This window comes from Rosa chinensis, chromosome 7, assembly GCF_002994745.2.
Source record: "Rosa chinensis cultivar Old Blush chromosome 7, RchiOBHm-V2, whole genome shotgun sequence".
NCBI classification, from domain to species: Eukaryota; Viridiplantae; Streptophyta; class Magnoliopsida; order Rosales; family Rosaceae; genus Rosa; species Rosa chinensis.
Genome location: NC_037094.1, coordinates 63,568,202 through 63,590,031, shown reverse-complemented (window position 1 = coordinate 63,590,031; position 21,830 = coordinate 63,568,202). Strand labels below are relative to the sequence as shown.

The window sequence follows — 21,830 nt, the reverse complement described above, 5'->3', positions numbered from 1 at the left end:
ACAACTCAAAATCGAGCTCCTCCGGTTGAATCATTGCAAAACACCACCACAGACGTGACAAGGATGAAGAGGCGAGCCTGCTGGTGCCCGGATTCTGTCATGGGTCGGCCGGAGAAGGAAGAAATCGGAGGAGGAAGAATCGGACCGAAGAGGAGAAAAGATCGGGGAAGAAGAGAGAGAGAATTGGGTAAGTTTCCAAAAATGGCAACCTACCACAGTAACTTTCTATATTTATAGAAACTTACCATGAGCAGTAACTTTAGTATTTTGGCCATAACTTTAGCATACAAACTCCGATTTTTATGTACCACATATGCACGCGCTCGGTTTAGCGTCCTCTACAACTTTCATGAAGAATATTTTCTCAAATTTTGACCCGAACAAAAAGCCAACTTTTAGGGCTACTAAAAGCACTAAAACGATAGTAAAAGTGAAAGTAGAGATCGTTCACCGTCCAAGTGACTAGTAAACCGGTGAATTCGGGTTAGGGACGTCACATGTGAGATACGAGTGAATAGGAGGTTTCGCTAGCTATTGAGAGGAGTAATGAGGTCGGGTGTATGTCGAGATAGAAGCGCTAGCTGTCCAGAGGAGTGATGAGGTTGGGTTTGTATCAAGAGAAGATTTAGTTTTGACTTTGCTGTTTTATTATTTTTTTGTTTGAGTGCTAGGGTTTCAAGCCTCTTTGGACATGCCCTATCAATTTAGACAAGGACTCGATCACACAACAGAAATTAAAAATAATGTGCTCTGAATGCATGAATTTTAAATTTGGGATTTGTCTCGTGTTAACTTGACTTCCCCATCTGGCGAGTTGGAGAAAACTGGTGGTGGGAAATCTCCCTTCTTTTTGTCAAACTATTTGATCAGACCATAGTTATATTATTTTTTATCGTCTGATCAATACATGTTAGAGAAAAATTTGGGTTTCATATGGGGTTTGGCACCACTAATACGGTGGGAAACTTGCCGCTCAATTTTTTTGAACGTCACACAACAGTTTTTATCTTAAACGTCTTCTGAACTCATTTCTAAGTCCCTATCACACAACAGCTCTTACAGAAACGACGTCTGAAAAAAAAAATTTCAATCACACGACAGAAAATTGCATACTGTCTTCTGAAAGGTGTCGTCTGAATCAATTTTTGTAGTAGTGAATTTTTGTCAAGGCTAGTTGCTGCTGTCATTTTTGTTTTTGTTTTGACTCTTTTGGTTTTTGTTTTTGTTAAGAAAGAGATGATAAATATGTATCATGAATTAAATACAATATATGTGATGGAGCTCATGATAAATAATTATTCATGAATTAATTACAACATATATGGAGATCAGCCGAAACAAGCGGTGGTGATTAAAATAAACTTAAAGTGCAAGGTAGATCGAGTTTTGGGAACCAACTAGTGCGCAACCTAGTATGTGTGTGTATATATATAGGCCAGTTCTAGAGAGGATCTCTTTACTTTAAAATTTTAAGGATTTTTGCTAATTTACACATGTGTGTGACCTAATTCAATGAACTCAACCAATGTTCCTTTAGATTCCTATGCAAGAATGATGTCTACAAAAAATCAACCAAATCTATAATCATTTGGTCATTCAAAATTGTATAAACAAATGTAATCCGTTAGATAAAATTAAAACGAACATTGTGCTAATCAAATGGTTAAACATTTTCTAATTTGACTATTTTTTTGTAAGATTCATATGTGTGTAAGTAACTAAAGCATGAGTGGTTGTGATTATTAAAATACATAAAAAAAAAATCCTCACTTTTCAAGTTTAAGGAGGTCATCTCTTGATCCTTCTAGTGGAGGGATCTTTTTTTTTTTGGCCATTTGAAATGATTGCTTATTAGACCAACTTTTCGGTCACATATTGGGATCTCAACCGTTCAATTTTTAGGTCCCTATGAGTAGATCATTTTTGTAAGTTTTTAGCCAAATTGATGATCGTTAAGGTATCAAACTAGATCAAATCAACAGACAAACTGAATTTGTACAACCTGAACCGTTCATGTTCATAATTGTAAATCATGATTATGAACACCCAAACGATCATCAATTTAAATGAAAATTTGCATAAGTGATTTACTCATAAAAACAAAAAAATTGAACGGTCGAGATGCCAAAATATGGTCGAAAAGTGGGTCCCACAAGGGATCTCTTAGTAGAAGGGCTCTTCGAATTAGGTATGTATGTGTGTGTGTGTGTGTGTGTGTTATGTAATGGCTCTTCTAGTGAGGGATTCCTTTTGTTTAGCTATTTTAAGGAATTAATTATTTTGCTAACTTTTTGATAACTTATCAACATATCACCGTTCAGTTGTTAGGTCTATGTGAGTAGATCAATTCTGTAAATTTTCAGCCAAATTGATAATTGTTAAGGCATTCGATCAACACTGTGATTTACAATTATAAACATGAACGGTTCAGGTTTGACAGATTTGGTTCGTCCATTTCTTTAATCTAGTTCAATACCTTAACGATCACCAATTTGGTTGAAAAATTGTAGCAGTGATCTATTCATGGAGTCCTAAGAAGTGAATGATCGAGATGCCGATATGTGATCAATAAGTAGGTCACACAAAGGATTCCTTAAAATGACAAAAAAAAAGGGATCTCTGTGTGTGTGGTGAAAAGATGACCTGAGAAACTCCAGAATGTGTCTACCAAAATCCTCGTATAAAGATTCCAATCGTGACCTAGAAGATCAGTAGATGTCAGGACCTGAACCAAGTCCTAACAGTTATCTTTCGAAGTTAGCCCCAAGCCCTTCTCAACTTCCTTGCCCAAGCCTCCAATGCCCTGGTACAAATGTTGAACAACTAAACATCAAACCCATGACAAAGAGTCTAGACACCACTTTAGTCTCTCTCGCTTTATAAGATTCATTTAAAGTATCATTCATAGTGATACTACAGATTTATTTGGGATTATTTCTAAAAATTCTAAAATGCGCTTTTCAAATTTAGCAAACACACTATTAGATGAGAATTCGAAAGCACTTTACATGTGCTTCTCAAAACCATTTTCAAGTGTGCCTCATTAAGTTTTATAAACACTTGAAAGCAAAGTTTAAAAATTCGTTAGGTGGTAGGACGGCGGTAAAGAGGGGCCTAGCGTCTAAGTGCTTAGGTGGGCACATAGGCAGATGTTTATTTCATTTTAATTTTATTATTCAAGTGTAATTAAAATAAAAAATCATACTTAGTAGTATATATAATTGATTGAAAACATATATAAGGAAAAAAAAAAAGATATTGAATAAATACTTAAAAATAAAAAAGTCATTTTTAAGTATTTGACTACAAAAATTAAATTTTTTTAACATTTTAAACCCAACCCACTTAGTCTCCGCCCAAACTAATCGAGACGACTGACTAGCACCTAAATGGGTCACCAGAGGGATTTTTAGAGCACTGCTTGAAAGTACGAGGTAGTAAATTGAATTTAGTTATTTATTTTCTATGGAGGCTTGAACTGCCAAATTTGTCATCCGTAAAACCATGTCTGTTTATTTTTTTATTGTTTATAGTGGGCTTTGTTCGATAAAGTTTCAGCAGCATTTGTAATTTATCTCTTATAGGATGTTTTTGGCGACTAATGAGTTATCACAAAGGTATTTCAGTTTATATTCTATATGTTGTTTTATGGTAAATTTCTGCCAACTGTATTTCTTTTGTAATTAAATCCTTATGAGAGGCTTTTGCCACACTTAATCTTTGTATGTTTCTTGTTGGGGGTAAAAGGTCGAGTGTGTACGTTTGGAGCGAATTGCTGCCTCATTGGCTTCTTAGAGCAGTGGGATTTGTGTTGTGATTGAAAAATTATCAAGGTCACGAACTCTTTCAACAAATCCTAAACCCTAAACCCTTTAAAGAAGAAAAAAAAATATGTACGTTTTTGACAATGAATAGGTTGTTGATTTAAGGATATAATTGATCTTGCCAGTTTGCTTACTTTAACTGCTTTGTTCTGTTATTGGAACAAAGCAGAGGAAACCCTTGAGGCAGATGATGGCTTGCTCGTAAAGGTGGTGATTTTGAGCTGAAATTTAGCATTAGCTTTAAGGAATTTAAGGCACAGATAAATTTAGTGACGGGGAAGTTATTTTACAAGAGTAGAAAAACTTGCTAATATAGGATGCATGCTCATTTTGAGTAATTCATGCTTTCATATGAACAAGAAACTTCTGCAAAAGAGTTGTGGAAGAAATTAGAAGACCAATATATGATCAAGAGTGCTGAAAATCCGTTTTACCTGAAGAGGCGGCTTTTTCGATTTAATTATCGACAAGGTGTTTCTGTGTCTGAACACATCAATGATTTCAATAAGATACTTGCAGATTTGGCTAATTTGGATGTGCAAATTAATGATGAGGATATATAAAGCTTTGTGTTTGCTAAATTCTCTTCCTGACGAGTATGAGCATTTGATTACAACTTTGTTGCATGGAAATAATGATGTGAAATTTGACGATGTGTGTATTTCATTGATAAATAATGAGTGCCGAAAGAAAGAGAAGCAACTAGAGAATATGTCAAGTGAAGCACTTATAGTAAGGAGCAGATCTGATGAGAAAAAGCCAGTTGGAAAAAGAGGTAAATCTCGTTCCAAGTCAAGAAGTAAATTTCCTGCAAAAGATGAGTGTGCTTTTTGTCGCAACAAAGGTCATTAGAAGAAAGATTGTCTTAAGTTGAAGAATAGAGACAAGAAGGGTTCTGAAGTGAATGTTGTAAGAGATGATGAAGACAACGATTTTGATTTTGCTTTGAGTTGTTCATCAGCTTTTGAAGATTTTGAAGAAGATGAGATTGAGTTTGCTTTGGCTAGTTCATCTGCAGTTGGTTATTCTGACATGTGGATTATGGATTCAGGTTGTTCACATCATATGTGTCCTAATAGGGAATGGTTCTCTACTTTCAAGGAGTTGAATGGTGGAGTAGTTTTGATGGGAGACAACAGTCCTTGCAAAACAAGAGGGATTGGTACAACTCATCTCAAGATGCATGATGGAGTAGTCAGAGAATTAACTAATGTTCGGTATGTTCCAAATTTGAAGAAAAATTTTATCTCTTTGGGAACTTTAGAATCAAAAGGGCACACAATTACATTGAAAAGTGGAGTTGCTAAATTTATCTCTGGTTCACTTGTGATGATGAGAGGTGAAAGATTCAGAAATTTGTATTTTCTACAAGGGAGCACAGTGACAGGTGAAACAACAATATCTGAGACTATAGATGATGATGCAGACAATACAAAATTATGGCATATGTGTCTTGGACATGCTGGTGAGAAAGCAATGCAGGGATTAGTGAAGCAAGGTCTATTGAAAGGTGCAAAGACCGGAAAAATAGAATTTTGTGAACATTGTGTCTTGGGAAAACAGACTAGAGTTAAATTTGGCACCGCAGTTCATCAGACTAAAGATATTCTAGATTATGTTCACACTGATGTATGGTGACCTACCAAAACTGCATCTTTGGGAGGTAAGCATTATTATGTCTCTTTTGTTGATGACTTCTCTAGAAGAGTATGGGTGTACACCATGAAGCATAAAGATGAAGTCTTAGATATATTTGTGAAGTGGTAGAAGATGATTGAGACTCAGACCGGTTGAAAAATTAAGAGGCTTAGGTCAGATAATGGTGGTGAATACAAATCTGATCCATTCTTGAAATTATGTCAAGATGAGGGCATTGTGAGACGCTTCACAGTTAGAGAGACACCACAACAAAATGGGGTGGCAGAGCGCATGAATCAGACTTTATTGGAGAAAATTCGGTGTATGTAGTCTAATGCTGGATTAGGGAAAGATTTTTGGGCTGAGGTAGTTGTGTATGCAAGCCATCTCAGGTTACCTACTGCTGCACTTGAGGAAAAAACTCTCATGGAGGTATGGTCTGGTAAACATGCTACTGATTATCATTATTTACATATTTTTGGTTGTCCTGCTTATTTTCATGTCAGGGAAAGCAAGCGTGATCCAAGAGCCAAGAAAGCTATATTCTTGGGATTTAATGAGGGTGTTAAGGGATTTAGGCTTTGGTGTCTAGATGTGAAGAAAGTTGTTGTAAGCAGAGATGTGACTTTTGATGAGGCTATTATGGTTGATCAGAACAAGTAGAAAAATTCTGAAGAGCAGGGAATGACCGTAGAGAGTTTGCAGCAGGTGGAGTTAAAGAAAAAAATTGTTGAAATTCCAATTGATCCAGTGAGTCCTGATGTTGATTCAGATGATTTAAATATTGAGGACATGAGTATTGAAGTAGAGGCTCCAACCCAAGAGCCTACACAGCAAGATGGACAATTGCAACTACAAAGGGAAAAAGGAATGCTCAAAAGCCAGCTTGCCTTAATGATATTGTGACTTATGCACTTCCAGTTACTGAAGAAGAAATTCCTACTACTTATGAAGAAGCTGTCATACATGCAGATTGTGTAGAATGGGAAAAAGCTAAAGGCTTTGGTGAGGAGATGAAGTCTCTTCACAAGAATAAAATATGGGAGTTGGTTTAGTTACCGCATGGGAAGAGAGCAATTGGTTGCAAGTGGGTGTTTGCTAAAAAGGAATGATCACGGTATACGGCTACATTGGAAGCTAAAGGCTACACACAAAAAAAAGGAATTGACTACAATGAGGTATTTTCTCCTGTTGTTAAGCATTCTTCTATTCGTATTTTATTGGCCTTGGTTGCACAGTTTGATCTGGAGTTAGCATAGCTTGATGTAAAAACTACTTTCTTACATGGTGAATTAAAAGAAGAGATATTTATGACTCGGCCAGAAGGATTTAAAATTGCTGGTAAAGAAAATTGGGTCTGCAAACTGCATAAATTATTGTATGGTTTGAAACAATCTCCAAGGCAGTGGTACAAGCGGTTTGATAAATTTATGTTTGGTCAAAAGTACACTCGGAGTCTTTATGATCCATGTGTTTATTTTCGCAAGCTACAGGATGAGTCCTTCATTTATTTGCTCTTATATGTTGATGATATGTTAATTGCATCTAAGAGCAAGGTGGAGATAAATAAATTGAAATCACAATTGAGTGGTGAATTTGAGATGAAGGAGTTGGGAGAAGCTAAAAAGATTTTGGGCATGAAAATTGAAAGAGATAAATCAAGAGGCAAAGTTTGTTTGTCACAGAAGCAATATTTGAAAAAGGTATGTACTACATCGGTTTGGCATGAATGATAAATCTAAACCTGTAAGTATACCGTTTGCTTCTCACTTTAAGCTTAAATATATTATGTCTCCTAGCACAGATGATGATATGAAATCTATGGCCAAAGTTCCTTATGTTAGTGTTGTTGGTAGCTTGATGTATTGTATGGTGTGTACTAGACCGGATATTTCACAGGCCTTAAGTGTGGTGAGAAGATATATGCATAACCCAGGTAAATATCATTGTCAAGCAGTGAAGTGGATTCTAAGGTATATTCTTGGTACTGTGGATGTTGGATTGATTTTTCAGCAGGATAACACAAGTCAGTATGTTGTTGGATATGTGGACTCTGATTTAGTAGGTGATTTGGATAAGTGCCGATCTACGATAGCTTATGTGTTTACTCTTGCTAGTGGATAGGTGAGTTGAAAGTCGAATTTGTAATCTACAATTGCTTTGTCGACTACAGAAGCTGAATATATGGCAGTAACAGAGTGTGCAAAAGAAGCAGTTTGGTTTCGTGGTTTGCTTGAGGACTTGGGAATTATTCAAGAATATGTGGATATTTTTTGTGACAGTCAAAGTGCTATTCATTTAGCAGAGAATCAAGTTACTCATGCTCGTACTAAACATTTAAATGTCAAATTTCACAAGATTCGTCAGACGGTGGAGGATGGTGATGTTCAAATCCTCAAAGTTGGAACTGCAGATAATCCTGCTAATATGTTGACAAAGTCAGTTCCATTGATCAAGTTCAAGCATTGCTTGAACTTGATTGGTGTTTGTAGAATTTGAAATTCCCTATGGGGATGTCAGAGCGGCGATTGGTTTTGAAGTTCTACTTTGGAGAATTCACATCAAGTAAAGCCAATGTGGAGATTATTGAATATTGGCTTCAATTGAATTGGTGGACAAAAAATCCAATGTGAATGGCCCATGGTGAACATCACGTGGGCAAGAGTCACTTGGTTAATTAGGAGATATATGTAAGCCTAGGTTAACTAGGATACATATAATATGTTTGCTGTAGCCAACTTAGTTTGGTGTGAGAGAGAAATAATTAACCTAGAGTAATAGCCTATTCTCAGTTTTACTAGGGAATTGGTTGTATTGGGGTTTGGGTAGAGAGTTTATTCTCAAACTCTAATTGTATTCTCTCCAATTGATTATAGTGGAATTTCTCACCTGCTCCGAAAGTGGATGTAGCTCAATCACATTGATTGAGTGAACCACTATAAGTTCTTGTGTACGTTCTTGTGTTTTGCTTTCTTTTTCGTTGTTTGGTTGCTCATCTAGTTCCATATCAATATTGTGTTTGTTAGGTTTCCGCACAACGTTTGTTGTGCGGATGCAGCAAATGAGTCCCACACACACGGATCCAATAATGCCGATACTCCCCCCACTTTAGCCACCCGATGTAGAACGGGTATGAGGTTTTAATACAAAAGGCTTTGGCAATAGTGTGTGTGGTACCATTCCTTATAACCCAAGGATGACTCTTCACATTTATGATGTGGGATTCCAAAGGGCTCTGATCTAAGCCACACTTTTCCAACAATCTCCACCTTGGCATGATTCGAGCCATCTTCAATTGTCTCATGATCCGAATTCCAATAGCTCCACCTTGACCACAAGCATCCAATTCCAAATCTTGTGATCCCAATCCAAACGGGACCTCCTCCAAATTGCAACTTGACCATATGAGACACCAATTCCCAAGTGTAACCTGGGCTCTGATACCAGTTTGTTGTGCGGAAGCGTAACAAACACAATATTGATATGGAACTAGATAAGCAACCAAACAACAAAAGAGAAAGCAAAACACAAGAACTTATAGTGGTTCACTCAATCAATGTGATTGAGCTACGTCCACTTTCGGAGCCGACGAGAAATTCCACTATAATGAATTGAAGAGAATACAATTAGAGTTTGAGAATAAACTTTCTACCCAAACCTCAATACAACCAATTCCCTAGTAAAACTAAGAAGAGGCTATTACTCTAGGTTAATTATTTTTCTCTCACACCAAACTAAGTTGGCGGTAGCAAACATATATATATGTATCCTAGTTAACCTAGGCTTACATATATCTCCTACTTAACCAAGAGACTCTTGCCCACGTGATGTTCACCATGGGCCCTTCACATTGAATTTTTTGTCCACCAATTCAATTAAAGCCAATATTCAATAGATATCATGTCACCTTCCTTCCGATGTGGAAGTTAAAAGCACATAATACTCCAGTTGGAATGCCGATAAGATAATAAGCTCCCAGATTAACATATGCACCAATCTTCTGTTGCCCACTTCCTCTTATGATACCTGAAATGTGAAGCAACTTATTTCTAGGTCTGGGACTGTTCGGGTTTGCCGGAAAAAAAGCAAGAACCGAGACAGAACCGGCGGGACAAAATTCGGGTCGGTTTGATGATTTCTAATCTCTGAAACCGAGCAAAACCCGAACCGACAAGAATCGGTTCGGTTTCGAGTTTATTCGGTTCCATTTATGCTTGAATCTCGATATGAATCTATTTGAAAAACTAGAATAATTGCTACGAAGAAGAAGTGAAGAAGAAGAAGAGAAGAAGAAGGAGGAGGACAGAAGAAGAAGAATAGTTGTGGCGAAGAAGAAGAGAAGAACAAGGAGAGAAGGATGGTTGCGGTGATAAGAGGGAAGAGATGGGGGAGAATGATTAAAAAAAAATAAAGAACAGAGAAAGAGAAGAAAAATGGATGTAGTGGGTGGCTGGCCGACAGAGACAAATGGGAGAAAGAGAAAAAGAGAGGGGGTTATCAGGTTATGTGGGTGGAGGCCGACAGAAAGGATAAGTTTAATATTTCTTTTTTGAAAGGAGGATCAGTTTGATTCTTTAATCAAAGAAGAAAGGCCTGCGCGGCAGAGAAACAAAAGAGAGCCCACTTACTGATATCAAACAAGGTAAACATATACAATAATATAATAAAAACACCTCAGTTTGGGTATAGACGGAAATTAAATATGAGAACCGGAACCGAACCGGCTATTACTCTACGGAACCGAACCGCAAAAAAAAAGGCTAAATTGTGAGAGAAAACCGACCCGAACGGGCCGATTCAGACCGGTTCCTCGGTTTTTCGGGTCTAAAGTCCCAGCCCTACTTATTTCAATGAATCTGTTATAAAATCTTTTTTTTTCTTTTTTAATGAGAAGACTTTGGAATGATTGTAAAACTGTTTTTGTTTTTTTTTTTTCTTCCTGAATTCATTTAGATGCGGTTATGGAGAAGAATGTGTAAATATGGAGAAACCTGACAGAACAAACTGAGGCCCATCAACAAAGTGGGATATAGCTACTAAAATCAATATTTTTGTAGCATAGTTCACAACTTCTTTTTTACTGCTGTAACAGTAGTCCCAAACTCTTTGACCCAATATCAGGACAGCAGCAACAACAATGCCTTCGGTAACAACAAGGCGAAGTGCAATACATGCTGCTAGACGTGCTAGTTGCGGTTGCCCAGCACCAATTAATTCCAGTGATAATGTAAGGAATTTGGGTTTAAAGAGAATGATTAGAGAAAGAACCTCGTTTTTGGTCGTAAAGTTTTGTCTTAGATTTGAAGAAGCAAAATTTTGTTTTATTTCTTGGATAACTTTCCTGCTCGGGCTTCTTCTGCTATAACGAATGACTTGATCGCGAAACACACCTATTATTCTCAGGAAACTGTAAACGACCACGTTTAGAGATTGAGGTTTTGTGTAATTGGGCTTGTGGCCTATATGAGACTCTTGTGTGGGTATTGGACTAGGTACCCAACTAACGAGGGTAAATCGGACCGCGTTTATTGATTGAGGTTTTGTGTAATTGGGCTTGTGAGCTATACGAGACTCTTGCGTGGGTATTGGACTAGGTATCCAACTAGCGAAGGTAAATTGTGTATTTGGGTTTGGCTTTGCGTTACATTAGTATCTGTCCATTACTCAAACCCGAACGAGTAGAGACCCGACTTTTGTAAAGCTGAAATTATATCATTTCCTTTTGTTTCTTTCAATCCAGAATCCACTAAAAGCACTGCTGCTGAAGTGGTTTGCACCACTAGTGCAGTTGTGTGCGAAATGACATATAGTAAATATCTGATAATTATAATTAATAACTTTGGTTAAACAATAAAATCTTCCAAATCTTTGTGCATGAAATAGATTATGTGATGATATATATGAATGAGTAATTCTATCAAGTATCATGATGCATGAATAAATACAATCAATATATATCACAAACAACTGATTGGGATTAGGAGAATTTTTTCTCTCGAACCCTAGTTAGCCTAAGGCGCCCTTGCCTCATTCGGTAAACCTTCTCTACCACTTCTCCCACTTCCATGGCTTTCATCAATGTTGTTACAGTGAGTTTTGCTGCCTCTCTTGCCCTTGCCAAGGGCGACAGTGCCCCTGATCTGGGAAAGCTTGGTGATGGTCCTGTGGGCAGGTCCTCCCAATCCTTTCTTCTTGGCAAACCATTGACCCGAAAGCAGATTGATCCAAAGGTGTTTAAAACCCATTTCCACCGAACCTGGACGGTGGACAAGGAATTCAGGATCTTGGAGAGGGAGTGGGATCTGTTCTTATTCTCCTTCGAATCTGTTCAAGATCGTAACATAGTACTCCGAGGAGGGGTTTGGTTCTTTGATAGAGCCCCCGTGTGTTTTGCAGAGTATGATGGAGTCAAATCTATGCACGAAGTCTAGTTCAAGCATCTCCGAATATGGGTTAAGATTTCTGGAATCCCACCCCTCTATGAAGAGCTTGAGAATCTCACCCTAATTAGGAACCTCTTAGGGGGTTTCTTGGATTATGATAAGGAGTTCAAGAAAGGTTTGATTAGGCTTTTGTTCACTCATGATATTTCTAAACCAATCTTGCTTGAACGTAAAGTTTTTCTGGATGTTGGTGTTAAACCTATTCTTCAGTTTCAGTTCGAACATCTGAAAGGGAGATGTTCTCAATGTGGACTCATCACCCATGTCGGAATTTCTTGTGTGGAGCCAAATATGGCAAACCCTACACCTAGGGTTTTGCATTTCCCTGGACCATCAACTTCTGGGGGTTCTTTTTCCTTCTCGGCTAAGGACAAGAGTGATATTTTCACTACCTCCTCTTCCATCCCTTTGAAGAGGAAACTAGTCATACGTTGAACGCAGAGGCCAAATCCTCCTCTTACTTCTCCTATGGGTTCTGTACCTATAGTGGATACTGTTGTGGCTGATGTTCCTTCGGAGCATGAATTGGAGAATGATCATATCCCAATCTTGGAGTCTATCACTGAGCCTTGTGATTTGGATGGCTCTACCGGTATGCAGGTGTAGCAAGAAGCGGGCCTGTCTTCCAAGAAGTGGAACCACACTAGTGTTTGTAACCTTTCCCCCAAGAAATTTAAAACCATCTTGGGTGGTAAGATTCCTACCTTACAGTTTGATGCATTGGGATTGATCGAAGATGATAATGATGTTGCTTTGGTCACTCTGAAGAAGAAGGCACTGGCAGGCCTCTTGGCAGTAAGAATAAGAACCAGCGTTCTAACAAGAAGATTAGTGGCGGTTCTTTGAAGCTCACCCATCCTATAACTATTGGTTCTGCTCCCAGCCCTAGCGACAAGGGCAAAGGAAAACTTTGATTTCCTGGTTTTCCTTGCCTAATACTAGAAGTCGAGTCTTCTACTACTTTCATCTTAGTTATCTAGTTGTACACCAATTGAGGTCTCTAGGTGACGAGGTTACTGCGCGCTTCATGAGAGGTTGCTAGGGAGGGTTTTGTTTCTTATTGTTAGACTCAATAAGTGAGTGAATATGTTACTAATGAGGGTACCTGTCTTTTGTTAGTTAGCTTATACCATTTATGATTCTGGTATGAGACAGCATCTGATATACGTGTCTTCTGGCCAATGATAAGTTTAATATGAAATTATCCATTTCTTCAAAAAAAAAAAGTATCATGATGCATGATGTGTATAAAGACCTATTTTTTTCTCAATAATTATTATGACGTGTAGGATTAGCCTAATTATTGTATCTTTTTTCTTTGAGAAAAATGTTATAATGATTTGGTTGGTCTGGATATGAATGATGAAATAAGTTTCGATATAAGCACAATTATTATATTTTTAATTAGTTAAAAGTCAAACTTATAGACGATTAATATTGAATTGGTGGGTTAGAATAGGGTCTAAGGTGCACCCTATACTTCATAGTTTTTATTCTAAAACTACAATTATCTGAAATTGAAAATTACAGCAACAAGCTTATACATTTAGTTAAATAAATTCTATGATATATAAAAATTAAAAAATATTGAATTACATTGACAAACCACATACATACAGGATTCACATGCATGCATTGAACTAGCCACAAGCTGACTCAGTTTACAATTGTCTCATTTTCAATACTATTATCTTGCTTGGTACTCGCTTCTTTGGTTTTGTCTTCTTTCTTTTTCTCATTGGCCTTGTCAATGATGGAGTCTACCTCTTTCTCCACTTCCTCAACCTGCGATTTTTTCATCAAACAACGATTACATTTATGAAAAAAGACAGATATATTTGTTATATATGTTCGTTTGTATTTGTTTTCCTCGAAAAAATAACAAGCAAGAAACGCATGGATCCCATCATGAATTTAGGGGATTTGTTGAAACAGTTAGGTAAAAAATATAGAATTTCTTGAAGAAAAACAAAGAGCTAGATGTTTGAAAAGTGCACATTTTGATTTGAGGTCGACAGTATAGCAGGTGGGAAGCATGAAGCCGCCTCATTAGAAAATGTCATATTAATTAATCCAGCGAATTGGAGTACAGGAATAGTAAAACAGCTAACAAGTGGTTTCATTTTCTAACATATATATATATATATATATATATATATATATATATTCTTTATTGTTCTTCATGACCTCAAGACAAAGACATATTTGTTTAATTAAATTAAGAGCAACTATCATTCAACCTAAGCACATATGTTGGTTTTATCACAGAGCTTAATACATGTGACCCTCAAGCGTTAATCATGGATAAGATATCTTAAAATTTGTTAGTACTAATCTAAAACAATATAATAATTAAGGTGGTGTATGTCGATTTTACACGTAGAAGTTAAGAAATTAACAGAGGTATTAGGTAAGATTAGTTAGAGAAATTTTCACCTTCTCAATGATATCATCCGCCATGGCCGCAGCCTTGCCTGTTTTGTCAGCTAATTCCTCCACAAGCATGGCAGCATGTCGAAGTTTACCTTCGGGAAGATGATTGCCGATATCATCCGCGACCTCCTCGACTTTCTCGGACACCTTCTCCACGAGCTCCGCCACTTCTTCTGCGGCATCCATCGCCGTCTCCACTCGGTCTACGCATATATAACCGCATACAATTAATACATAACCTAATTTATAATCACTAGTTAAGCAATAATAATAACATTGTGAATATAGTATAGCTTACCTTTCAACGTGAGTAATGGGTACCATTTGTTCTTCGTAAAGGGTATAATTAGTGAGAAAAGTACACCCAAAAGCCACATTTTCCTGCATATATAAATACAAACTAATAAGCACATATACAATCAATTAATCACATAAAACAATTAAGACTACATTCCTGAATAGATGAACTTTACCAAGAACCACCGGAAGGATCGGAAGGAAGAGGAGGGGTGCCGGGGTCAACGCTATTGACCACCATTAGCAGGATCTTGCTGCCAATCTGAACTCTCTGAAGGCTCGTATTGCATGATCGCAAGCTCTGGTTTCCGAGAAAACGACATGAATCCCTCTGGTTTAATCCGAGATGGCGATGAAGTAGTGATGATCTAGAATTGCTGGGAGTAAGAGCTGTTGTTGTTGTGATTGTTCTGACGGACATGGCCATGGCGACAAGATGTGCGTTGAATTGCAGAGAAAGAAATGAAGTAGGTTGTGGAAGATTGAGAATACGACTGAGGAAACAAAGGTGAAATGAATGCAAAGGAAAGTGTGTTTCGAATGAAGGATGAATCTGTTTGTAAAAGGTTTGGTTGACACCGTATTTATGAGGAGTAGGCGTGAAGTTAATGACTTATATAGAGTTTGCAGAGTCAATGAACTTCTCTTTCTTCAAGGCTTTACGTTTTTGAACATGTTGGGAACTTTCTTATGTTGTTATCAACGAGGGTGCGTATAAAATAATAGTCCATTTCAGTTGCATTGAAATAAAAAAACTGAGATCCTGGTTCTCAATGAATAAATTTCAAACCGTGTTAAATCTCCACTTGTGCATCGGTCCATATCGATGTCAAGAAGACCAGTAGCTGTAGTCATTCTATAAGAATAATTTTTGTCAAGGCTAGATGCTGCCGTCATTTATTATTATTTTTTTTTGTTATGAAAGAGATGATAAATATTTATTCATATATTGTAATTAATTCATGAATTAATTATAATATATGTGGTAGAGCTCATGATAAATATTGGGTGATGCTATTTCCACCCTATTAAATACTTTGTTCACCGTATAATTAAACTTTTATCCTGAAACTTCCAATTTCACCCTCAAATAATTTAGAAAAGACAAAAAAGATATCACTATTGAAAACGTAAAATTGGAAAAGAAAAAAGTGCTACCATCGTGGTGCAACCCCATATGCCCTTTTTTTTTCCTCTTCTTTATCTTCTCCATTCATTAGCTATTGTGACATAGAATCAAACACGAGTCACATGAAGTAGAACAAAATAATATTAACCAACAATTCTTTTCACTTGCTGCTATAGCTTGAAAATTTCATCTAACTAATTGTTTGGTAGACTAGCGATGAAGAAGCTAAGATGATAATTTTTTTTTCAGTATAGAAAGCTGAGATGATAATTGGGATGTCTGTTGGGTGAAATTTTATTTATCCATAAAATTTGGGATGTCTGTTGGGTGAAATTTTATTTATCCATAAAATTGTGCTCAACTACAATTATTTTTTCTGTTAATAATTGTACTTAAAGACAATTTTGAGATTTTAGAGAAAAAATTTGATTGTAGGGTGAACAAAGCATTTAATAAGGTGGAAATAGTTGCACCCTAAATATTTATTCATGAAATATTACAACATATGTGGTAGATCAGCCAAAATTAGCGGAGGTGATTAATTACAATATATATGTATGTGTGTGTGTGTGTGTATATATATATATATTGTAGAGTTCAGGGAGCCAACTGGTGCACAACTAGTTAGCTTCATGATACACACACACGCACGTGTGTGTAGTGAGACGATGACCTATGAAACTCTAGAATGTGTCTACCAAAATCGTCGTATAAAGGCCCCAGTCATGACCTAGAAAGATCGATAGATGACTAGATGACAAGGCCTGAACCAAGTCCTAACAGTTATCCTTCGAACTTGCCCCAAGCCCTTCTCAACTTCCTTGCCCAAGCCTCCAATGCCCTGTACAAATGTTGAAGTTGAAACTAAATAGCAAACCAATCACAAAGCATCCACACAGCACTTCAGTCTCTCTCGTTTTACAAGACTCATTAAAAGTATTATTCATAGTGATATTATAGATCTATTTGAGATTGTTTCTAAAAATTCTAAAAGTGCTTTTCAAATTTAGCAAACACACTATTAGATGAGGAATTAATTGACATGTGCTTCTCAAAACCATCACTACTAGCAAAACAACAATTACCCAAAGATTAAAATCTGTGGGTAATAAGACTTTCTCACACGGATTTCAGTGTGTGATAGCTTTTACCCACGGTACACGCACAGATTGAGTTACCGTGTGGTTTGGAGGGGGGGTAATACTCATCTCACACGGATTATTTTGTCCGTGTGAAATACTTACGTGGGCCCCATATAATTCCACAAATATAAATTACCAGAATTAGCTGCAATCCGTGTGAACAACTCTATTTCACACGGATTTCTGTGCCAAATACGTACTTATCTCACACGGATTTTCTGTGTCAAATACATACCTATCTCACACGGATTATTTTGTCCGTGTGAATATTAGAAGTGGGCCCCACTATCTTTCCGTAAATATAGATCACCGTAATGGAATGCATCCGTGTGAACAACTCTATTTCACACGGATTTCTGTACCAAATACGTACCAATCTCACACGGATTTCTGTGTCAAATACATACCTATCTCACACGGATTATTTTGTCCGTGTGAATATTAGAAGTGGGCCCCACTATCTTTCCGTAAATATAGATCACCGTAATGGAATGTATCCGTGTGAATAACTCTATTTCACAGGGATTTCTGTACCAAATACATACCAATCTCACACAGATTTCTGTGTCAAATACATACCTATCTCACACGGATTATTTTGTCTGTGTGAATATTAGAAGTGGGCCCCACTATCTTTCCGTAAATATAGATCACCGTAATGGAATGTATCCGTGTGAACAACTCTATTTCACAGGGATTTCTGTACCAAATACGTACCAATCTCACACGGATTTCTGTGTCAAATACATACCTATCTCACACGGATTATTTTGTCTGTGTGAATATTAGAAGTGGGCCCCACTATCTTTCCGTAAATATAGATCACCGTAATGGAATGTATCCGTGTGAACAACTCTATTTCACAGGGATTTCTGTACCAAATACGTACCAATCTCACACGGATTTCTGTGTCAAATACATACCTATCTCACACAGATTTCTATGTCAAATCCTTTTACCCTAACTCTCACTGATTTCTGTGTGTAAAAGTAACAGCATGTTAAAAAAAAAAATTTCTGCTAATTAATTTGCAACCTAAACATAATAATACTTTTATTTTTTATTCAAAAAAAAAAAACTTTTATTTTTCTACAATTTAAATATATTACAAATATTTACAATAAAATGAACAAATCCACAACTCAATCGAAAATATTCAAACTTTACATTCATAGCAAGATATTTTTTTACATTTCATACCAATAATGCTAATTAGAATAAAAATTAGTACACGATCATCAACAATGCAAGTACTACTAATTTCATTGTCTGCCCAAGCTGCAACATTCCAAGTGAAATGCGAAAAGTTTGGATGAGAGCTTGACATAACCGAACTTTGTCTTCGATTACCGGTATTCGACTGATGGCAACCAAGACAATGTCATAGAGTAACACGTCTCAAGCAAATTGAAAATCAATATAGGTAGGTAGTTTCTGCAAGACCCACATTTGTGACAGTCCTACGATCATCATATCAAGATTACAAGTCTAACGGATGGTCCGATCTTCACATATCACAAATCGAACTATCAAAATCGATCGAAATTGTAAAATTCACAACTAAATCATACGATATCCAAAATTCACATGCTATATATCAAAATGATCGTATCGACATGTAGAATCTAAAAATGAGCAGAAACTGCTCTTAGGACCCCCGGAACTGGCCGAAAAAGGTCGCCGGAGTTAGGGGCAGAGCCGCCGCCGACCACCTCCAATGGTGTTGGGGCAGGGCTGTTCCGCTTCGTTTTATCATTTTGAGAAACATTTATAACTAGCACGAAGTCAGAAAATGAGTACAAGTGATCGAAAATTACCAAAACAGTCCGGTTTGGCCGGAAAAACTGCAGTTTCCGATAGCTGCTCCGTTCAACGTAAAAACGGTTGCTTCGGGTCCGGTCCTTCTTTCTGCGTGTTCTACTCCTTGATACTAGTTCAACAAACTAAAGAACTCGAGTTTTGGTGGCCGGAGATAGGAGAAATCTCGGTTTGAACCAAAACGGCCGAAAATGGAAACGTGGTTACCGCCGCCGATACAGGCCGTGCCGCCGCTCAAGGCTACCACAGGCAGCTGCACAAGGAAGATACGAAGCTGTAGGATGTGGTTTGGCGTCAAACGGTGGCCGGAGGAGGGAGAACGGAGCCGGAGACTCCATGCTCTGTTTTCAGCTCGGGGAGAGGAGAGAGAGAAATAGGGATCGATATGCTTCAGATTTGGATCAATTTGCTGGTTATAAGCGGAATTTCCACGGATATCCGTGTGAAATACATTTACCCTTGCTACTGATATTCGTGTATATGGCTTAGTAATCCACAGAAATCCGTGTGTAGTACTACTAGGGGAGGAAAATTGAATTTATTCCAAAAAAATGAGCGGGAAAAAAATTTACCACAAAAATCCGTGTGAGCTACATATCTGTTAGTATTTCACACGGATTTCTGTTAGTATTTCTATTTCACACGGATTTCTGTGGCTTTTAAGTACAGTAAATCCGTGTGTGTTGTTATTTTGTGGAAAATTTTCTGGTTTTAAGCAGCATTATGCACGGAAATCTGTGTGTTTATAGTATTTCACACGGAAATCCATGTGAAATACATTTGCATTTACTACAGATATCCGTGTGAATTTACCTCGGTAACCCAATAGCTATCATCTATTGTTATTTAAATATTTACAACAGCACCCACAGTAATCCGTGGGAATATCCAAATATTGAGCGGGAATAAATTGATTGGCCCGCATTGGCCCGCCCTTGTTTTTTGAAACTAAATAATTGTCATTCAATTGCAATTTGCTGGGTATAAGCGGAATTTCCACGTCAATCCGTGTGAAATACATTTACCTTTGCTACGGATATCCTTGTGTATGTACTTAAGAAATCCACGGAAATCCGTGTGTAATACTACTACGGGAGGGAAATTGAATTTGTTCCAAAAAAGTGAGCGGGAAAAAATTTACCACGAAAATCCGTGTGAGATACATATATATTTACCACTGATTTTCGTGTATATTTATCTCGGTAATATATAACTGTCGTGTTAATTATTGTTTACACTGAATTCTGTCTCTATTCTATTTTTTTCACACGGAATTTAGTAGCTAATTTTTCTTTTCACACAGATATCCGTGTCTACATTTCACACAGATATTCGTGTGTTGCTCATTTCACAGATAATTCTGTATTAAACACTTGTTGTAACGGAATTCTGTAGCTAATAGAATTTTTCACACAGAATTCTGTAGCGAATGGTTCTTTTCACACGGATTTCCGTGTTAACATTTCACACAGATATCCGTGTGTGTTACTTATTTCACACAGATGTCTGTACCAAAAACCGGTCAACCCTTTAAACGCTACTACTTCCCTAAGGGGAGCCGACCCTTGAGGAGATAAAATTTCAGAAATTTTTACATTAGTTGATATAGCTTCTACCCATGAGAGCATGAGAGTTTACAGATCAAAAAAATAAGTTACGAGTGAGCGGTTATGAGCTTATTAGTTTTATGTAGTCTTTAAAATTTAGGGTTGACCTACTAGATCGAAACCCAAACGACAACGAAAATAGCTAAAATTTTGAACACAACTATTTATTCTTATCATGATAACATCCTACGGTCGATTTTGATAAAGTCTATTTCCTACGCATTGTTGCTTATGGAAGGTATACGCATTATAACTAATGAACTAGTTATACCACATTAGTAGACATATAAGAATTTTGTGCAATCCAAAAAATAAAAATAAAAAATTAATAAATTTGACATTACTCATCTATTTATAGCGTATTAATAGGTACGATGTAAAAAAATTAACTCAATCCGCCGTTCTTTCAATATCAAATAAGTGGTTAACTTTATATACACATATACTTTTTCACACGAAATTCTGTAGCTAATTGTTCTTTTCACACGGATATCCCATTTCACACAGATATCCGTGTGTATTACTCATTTCACACAGATGTCTGTACCAAAAACCGGTCAACCCTTTAAACGCTTCTACTTCCCTAAGGGGAGCCGACCCTTGAGGAGATAAAATTTCAGAAATTTTTACATTAGTTGATATAGCTTCTACCCATGAGAGCATAAGAGTTTACAGATCAAAAAATAAGTTACGAGTGTGCGGTTATGAGCATATTAGTTTTATGTAGTATTTAAAGTTTAGGGTTGACCTACTAGATCGAAACCCAAACGACGACGAAAATAGCTGAAATTTTGAACACAACCATTTATTCTTATCATGATAACATCCTACGGTCGATTTTGATAAAGTCTATTTCCTACGCATTGTTGCTTATGGAAGATATACTTTTCATTATAACTAATAAACTAGTTATACCACATTAGTAGACGTATAAGAATTTTGTGCAATCCAAAAATAAAAATAAAAAATTGATAAATTTGACATTACTCATCTATTTATAGCATATTAATAGGTACGGTGTAAAAAAATTAATCCAATCCGCCGTTCTTTCAATATCAAATAAGTGGTTAACTTTATATACACATATACTTTTTCACATGGAATTCTGTAGCTAATTGTTTTTTTCACACGGATATCCGTGTGAATAGGTTTTAGTTTTTACACAGACATCAGTTACTGTTGTTTATTCACACGGATTTCTGTGTGTAGTCTCCTTTTTCACACGGAATTTTGTAGCTCATTGTTCTTTTCACACGGATATCTGTGTCAACATTTTCACACGGAAATCCGTGTGTATTACTCATTGCACACAGAAATCTGTATCAAATACTTATTATAACGGAAATCTGTCAAAATTAATGACAGATAACAAACAAACAAAATTAATGATCGCGAAATAAACTAATTTCGGATTTTCACACAGAAATCAGTGTGAATTGATCTGCACACAGATATCCGTGTAAAAATATTTTATCATTTACACAGACATCTGTTACTAT

General features: G+C 36.8%; 1 protein-coding gene across 1 annotated transcript; it reads right to left on the bottom strand.

Moving 5' to 3' along the window:
• Positions 1-13,417: 13,417 nt before the first annotated feature.
• Positions 13,418-15,241, bottom strand: LOC112178845. The gene is made up of 4 exons (XM_024317090.2): positions 14,812-15,241; positions 14,637-14,719; positions 14,342-14,541; positions 13,418-13,690 (listed from the first exon to the last, which is right to left on the bottom strand). Exons 1-4 carry the CDS (start codon positions 15,060-15,062, stop codon positions 13,562-13,564), a joined length of 663 nt encoding a protein of 220 aa, XP_024172858.1. The 5' UTR covers positions 15,063-15,241; the 3' UTR covers positions 13,418-13,561.
• Positions 15,242-21,830: the final 6,589 nt, after the last annotated feature.

Bases quoted from the DNA above. Each gene is read 5' to 3' on its own strand.
- LOC112178845 (XM_024317090.2), bottom strand. From the start codon at position 15,062: ATGGCCATGTCCGTCAGAACAATCACAACAACAACAGCTCTTACTCCC. The intron at 14,720-14,811 runs GTAAAGTTCATC...TTATATATGCAG, and splicing joins GATCCTTCCGGTGGTTCTTG to GAAAATGTGGCTTTTGGGTG. The intron at 14,542-14,636 runs GTAAGCTATACT...ATATATGCGTAG, and splicing joins CCCATTACTCACGTTGAAAG to ACCGAGTGGAGACGGCGATG.